This window comes from Stylophora pistillata, chromosome 11 (genome assembly GCF_964205215.1).
Source record: "Stylophora pistillata chromosome 11, jaStyPist1.2, whole genome shotgun sequence".
Classification (NCBI taxonomy): Eukaryota; Metazoa; Cnidaria; class Anthozoa; order Scleractinia; family Pocilloporidae; genus Stylophora; species Stylophora pistillata.
In genome coordinates, this window is record NC_142529.1 from 18792883 (window position 1) to 18799367 (window position 6485).

Consider the following 6485-nt stretch of genomic DNA (forward strand, 5'->3'; position numbering starts at 1 on the left):
AGGAAATATCCTCTTGAAGCCAGAGAAAAATATTTTCTTATTCATTATATAAAAGTAACTAATGTTTTCAATATGTCATGCAAGATTATGCTTGCGAATTATTTGCTTCACTTAGAGTGCAATGTACCATCACAGTGTCGCTTATTTAATAAGCCCCTTAGGGTGACAGTCTTGTCACAATCATTCGAAAAAGATTATTTGAAATATTTGATTTACATTTGAGAGTGGTGTGTGTGTGAATATAATCAAAAAGCTTAGAAGTGCCAGCCTAGTAGCTTCCGCTGTTATTTCGTCGCGATCTACACTTGACCTGAACATCTGCAATCACAGGTTTGTTTTTCTATTGCTCGATAACGGCACGTGTTGTGCATTTTAACATAGTATCGACGCTATCGTTCTCTCGCTTATCGTTGAGATGTGCCCGATACGCTCTCACAGTAAAAGCCCGAAGTTGATCGTTATTTCGACGCGTTCCGTCACCTAAGACTAGATCTCATGCTCGCAATACCGTTGACTGATACCCCCATTATCGTTTTATTTGAGCAAAGCGTATGCCTTAGCTATGTATCTCGTTCAACTTTTAGGTTTTCAGCGACTCATTCATGATCATTCATCCGTTCCAAAGCTAGACAATTGATGACTTTTATTAAGCTCTATCTAATATCTCTAGAATATTTCAACTATTATTTACTCCACTGTGCTAGAACATCAAATTCCAAAAAGAAAAAAAGATTTGTGTAGTTTGTCCCAAGCTCATCTTACGGTGGTTTCAATCAGTTCGTCTCAAATTCTTCTCATTCACTTTATACTGTCCATTATGCATAACGTGCATAGACTGCTCAGGGAACATGAGAGTATCGCAAAATTTTGGAAAATTTTGAAAATAGACAATAATGATGAGCAAAACAGTAACGACTCTATCAAATAACCAGACTCAAGGAGCTAGAGTCGCTCTCGGCTATCGCCTCACGCGACTCTTACACTTCTTTCGTGCTTAGCAACCTCCCACGTGCATCCATAACTCAATAGTGTACGCTGTGGTGTTTACCATTTGTTAATTACTGGTTATTTTCATTTGTACTCGCCCTACAGGCTCATCTAAACACAACTCGTAAAACGAAACGTTACATAAAATATATATGTTACTGATGGGGATCATAACTGTTCTCGCACTGGTTCAAAGCATTAGATGTGCATGACTCCTTAAGCGCATACAAACTATGTAAAGCAAAGCTAATCTGATCTAAAAGAAATAAATAAATGAAAGAGGAATAGTAGTTGATTATTTACCTAAGTTGATGCAACGCACATGTAAGATAGTGGAATACACATGAGGTAAACATGCATACACGAGCCTGAAAAGTTATAAAAAATAATAATAAGATAAACTAGTGAGTTTCAGTTGTTAGTAAAACGCGTAACAGAGTAACGGATAACGGCGTAACGGCGTAACAGCGTAACGGCGTAACTGCGTAACTGCGTAACGAGAAACCCCGTATAATTATTTTTTCTTTTATGTGAATATTATTATATTATTATTTGTGTTTGGTGGGGTTTTTCCTGCCCTTTGGCCAAAGTTACCGCGTTTCCGGAGACACTAGAAAGTGCGGGCGCACTTTCTCACAGTTCCATGAGGTAGGTCATGAGGAGAACGATGATGGTAAGGTTTGGACTTTCATTTTCAGTCAGTTAGTTTCCTTTTTCGCTTCTCGTTTTTTTTTATTCACTATTTGGTTAGTGTAGTTGCAGACTATTCTTAGGATCGTGAAGAGGAACGATATTGTAAGGCGGGCGTAAGAATGTCTGTGCAAGAGCCACGCGTAGGAGGTTAGGAGCCCAGTAGATATGCATTTAAGTCGGTTTCGTTACAGTAACAGAAGTTCTAAATTGTTCGCTGAAGAACCATAACCGTAGCCTCCTACGCACACATTCGTAAGGTCTTTTGAGGCTCGTCACCCGCGGCAATTGCGTGACGAGACAAATAAGAATGTCTGCATGGAGGTTTTCTAATTCTAAAGGGAATTGACACAAGCATATTCCCAGGAACCTCATGTTGAGTTGACTACTATAACATGCAATAAAATTTAAAAAAATAATTAAGTAAAAAAAAATTACAAAAAAAAATAATAATAACATTTAAAAAAATCCCGTTACACAGTTTCGCCGTTACGCCGTTACTCGTTACGCCGTTACGCGTTTTACTAACAACCGTGAGTTTCATCAAAAGCGCTTTCGTGTAAAAGAAATAAAGTAGTAACAGGTAAAAGCAAGCGTACTAAAGACATGTAATAGAGTTCTACAATTAATTGATAACAATAAAGACTACATGCAAGAAAAATTGTAAATGAACCGATCATGTTGGACGGTCTCAAATATCATATTTTCAGCGCCCTCGATTAATCGCCCTAAATAATCTAGCCTTGGCGCAGCGAACAAATCTTTTTTTTTTTGTTTTCGATTTCCACTCTCTTCATGAGCATCTCCATTGTGCGAGCTTAAACAAGCGTTCTTCTGTTCATGAGAGATAACTTGTTGATAAAACTGCAAGTATAAGATATGAACCAATGTTTTCATACTTCAGTTGAGGACGGCAAGCACAAAAAATTGATTTCACCCATTCCAAAAGGCACAGAAATTCAGAAAGGTGGAATGGCGAAACAAACAGTCTATAAAGGCAAAATTCTCATTAAAGCGAATTATTTCCAAAATAAACAGACACCGCATGTCGACGCAAATTCAAAGTGAGTGTGATAATTTTCACAACACAATAAGAGATACTTACCTATACCCGTATTGCTTCATGCTAATTACACTTAAAAATCCAACCAGTCTTCAAACTCGCTGAAAAAGGATGTTACAGAACCAAATATCGCTGTTTTTGACCATTCTGAAGGCGAGGGCGACTGAAGAACCACGAACAATTCTTAGCTTAAAAGCCCTTGGCTTAAATCCGTATATTATCAACTGGTATCTTAGTTTTTTTATGAAATCGCAAACAACGGTTAGTGTTTGGGGGTAGCAGCTATTGCTGGTATAATGTAAACAAAGGCACAACACAGGGTAGCGCAAGTGGCCCTTGTTTGTTTAATCCTTTTATTAATGATCTTGATCTTGCAAACTGTTCTGATGCTTCTCTTCGCCGATGATAATACGAAGCAAGTTTTTGTAAATAAGGCCGAAACTGATTGTGCTAGTGATTCAATTTCGCAAAACCTTAGCTGGTCAAGTACTAACTATATGCTTCGCAATCTTTCCAAGTGTAAAGAATTAGTTTTGAAGAAGAAGGGACAAGTAAATCCTAGTCCTATTGGTAATGTAGAGCAGATCTAATTTCTAGTGCTACTCGGAGTGACTTTCCGAAACAATGGAAGATTTACAGAGCACTTTAAACGAAAACTCTCCGAAGAGAATAAGTGCCTCTATGTGTTAAGGAGCTGAAGGAAGGAAGGATATAACCAAGCGGAAACTGATCATCTGTTTCAGTCTTTAGTTTTACCTAAAATTTCGTATGGTTTACCGGTGTATGCAGCCTCTGTGCCTGAACTTTATACTGTGCAGCGGTTCCTTCGTAGACGTCATAAACGCAGTTTTATATCCTATGCTATAGATATATATGATTTGCTTGAGAAAACAGATATGTTAATCTCAAAGAGGATTAGTTGCCTGCCTACTCATCCGCTGTACAATTTGTTGCCCAAAGTTAAAAAATCTTCCAAACGTTTGAGAACTCAAATAGGCCAACTACCTTGCGTCAACACAGAACGTTTCAAAGCTAGTTCTATTAATAGACTGTATTTTAAATATGCTTCCGCTTTTTAACTTTTTAATTAATAATTTAAACATGTAAATATAGGTATGTATTTTTATTTGTATATTCAGTAAAGACTAAAGACTAATAAAGATCCCACGATCACAGCACACAACTCCAAACAAAATGACTCCCCTGTACCGCTATTTGTCACGACGTGGTTTTAGTATTAAAATCCCATTCAAAGGATCAAATCTATCTAAAAAGGAGACTATGCGGGATATTTTCCAACTTAAAACCACGCAAAAATAGCTATATTTTCATCGACCTCACTCGACTAGCACATCAAACCGCTCGGCGGCCTACAGTTGATGACCACTGACCACCGTGACGTCACCAAAACGTACTACTGCGGTGTTTTCGTGAATAGCCAATTGTTTACTAAACCGAAAGTACTGGTTACCACTTCAAGTTACCGTACGCGTGAGTAAAATGATGGCTATTTGAAATGCCTGCTACGTAAAGCGTTGTGTTGTCGTCTATTACAGGTTTGTTTCCAAGACCATATAACTTCTTCCTTTCTAGGTTATGATTATTATCAATGACTTGGCTGCTTACAGTTCAGTGCATGTCGTAGACAAATTGTTCTGTCAGTGGCAGAGTTTGTTATGAGGTCAACACCTCCAGCGGTTAATTCAGACTTGAATTTATAATTTTTGAATTAAGTTTCAAATTATGTGATTGTACTCTTACCTAAGACTACAAACCACCGTACAATTTACGTGTATAAGGTGAGTCATATTTTAAACATCAATTGCACGGCTTGAGCCCACTAACTTCACAGCCCAGTTGCCATCAAAAGCATCAACCACCGTTCAGCGTCATTAGTTATCCAGTTATCAACCCCTCAGGCGATTTTCTCTTCAGCATATAAATCATAATCTGGAGAAAGTGGCTTACACATTTAAAGTCGTTTCAGAGGTTTCTGCTGTAATATGCATTGTACAAATGGTCGATTTTTTTTTAAAAGAACACAAAGCAAGTCGAAATTAGACTAGACGTGGTGACCTTATTGTCAAAATGTCCAATATCACATTTCTCTTAATTCGATGCCACTTGTTGCCTGCGAAGCCGGGAACTGGGACACACGCAATCTTTACTTCCGGTGTGTTCATACTGTTATATTATAGACGTCGAACGACTCAGCGCTGCGGTAACCCTCTTCACTAAGACATTGCAAAATTGAAAAAAGACTGAGCGATAGACCGAACTCGTAAATTATCAATGAGGCCCTGTCAACGTTTTTAGGGATAAGGGATAACTGGTAAAATAAATGATTTTAGTGATAACGGATAACTGAGTAAATGATTATAGGGGTAAGGGATAACTGAGAGAGTTTTAGGGATTAATCGAAATTATGTAAAGCAAGATATCCGCTTTACTTTTAGTTACATCTTGCTCTGCGCTTAATTCCAGACTAGACACAGTGACCCTATTGTCAAGATGTCCAATTTCACATTGCTCTTCGACGCCACTTATTGCCTGCGAAAGCGGGAACTGGGACAGACGCAATCTTCACTTCCGGTGTGCTTAGACTGTTATAGACGTCGAACGACTCAGCGCTGCGGTAACCCTCTTCCCTAAGACATTGTCAAATTGAAAATAGACTGACTCGTAAATTATTAAGCTAATAGACCAAACGGGTCATAACTGGTAATTTTCCCTAACAGAAAAATAAGAACGCAAAAACACCAAAAAAAAAAAAAGAAAAACAAATTAAAAACAAATTAAAAACAAAAAATTGCACCTTTCTCTAGCAGTGCTACTTTAAGAAACAGACCAAAAGTTATGCTTGATTTTCCAAGTTATGCTATAAACTATGTGGAGAGAAGAGCAAACAAAAATAAAGCAGACAAGGCGCGTTTCTAAATTTATCCAAACTTTTTTTTAAATGTATGAACTAAGTATGCACATGGGGAATATACAAAAAGCATTCAAAAACTTGCAATAAGCTTTGCGCTCTCTTCATCGAGCTCCCTTAACTGTCTGCTCATACTTAGCTCCATCGTGCTATTTACTCATACTGAGTATGAACTAATTATTAATCAACAGGATTCAAACATGGCTACAGCTGCACCGACTACTTCATCCACGAAGGAGACAACAAACTATGCCAGATTGTGCCGTATGCTGGTTGATATTGGAACCCAAGCTCTTCGAGATACGTTTGATGCCATTCATGCACCAGCAAGTTTACACACAGTTTTGGCGGCAAACAAATCCAAACTACAATCTCTCAAAACGAAGAGGATCATTAATCCAACACAATGGGGACAACTTTTCCCTGCCATACCTACTTCAGTGTCGTCCCGTTCCTTCGATACAACTTTGTTGATAGTTTTGCTACGAAACCTGTGCGGCTTAACCTCTCCGCTGACCGGCTGGGACACATTGCCCGACGTGACAGACCTCAGCAGGGAAGCTGACATTGCCCGAGTTAAGTATTTTAGGAACACTGTGTACGGTCATGCTGAGAAAGCTTCTGTGGATGACACCGAATTTAATGACTACTGGCGTGATATCCGGGACACTCTGGTCAGACTAGGAGGAGTTACTTATGAAGCTGCCATTGACAATCTTAGGAATGAATGCATGGACCCTGAAGCTGAAGGTCACTACATGGAGCTACTGAGTCAGTGGGAAAAGGACGAAGGTAATATTAAAGAAGAGCTGGGGG

At 38.6% G+C, this 6485-nt stretch overlaps 1 protein-coding gene across 2 annotated transcripts in view; it reads left to right on the forward strand.

Annotated features, from left to right (window-relative positions):
• The first annotated feature begins 211 nt into the window (after positions 1–211).
• Positions 212–6485, forward strand: part of LOC111337842 (uncharacterized) — a 13134-nt gene continuing 6860 nt past the window's right edge. Inside the window, exons 1-2 of one of the 2 annotated variants that reach the window (XM_088738498.1) lie at positions 212–330; positions 5861–6485. The exon at positions 5861–6485 is cut by the window's right edge and continues 108 nt beyond it. In XM_088738498.1, coding sequence (XP_088594624.1) covers positions 5870–6485 — 616 coding nt within the window. In that variant the 5' untranslated portion in view covers positions 212–330; positions 5861–5869. Of the gene's footprint in view, positions 331–4180; positions 4297–5860 lie in introns of those variants that run through there. The other variant, XM_088738497.1, reaches the window with a different exon arrangement.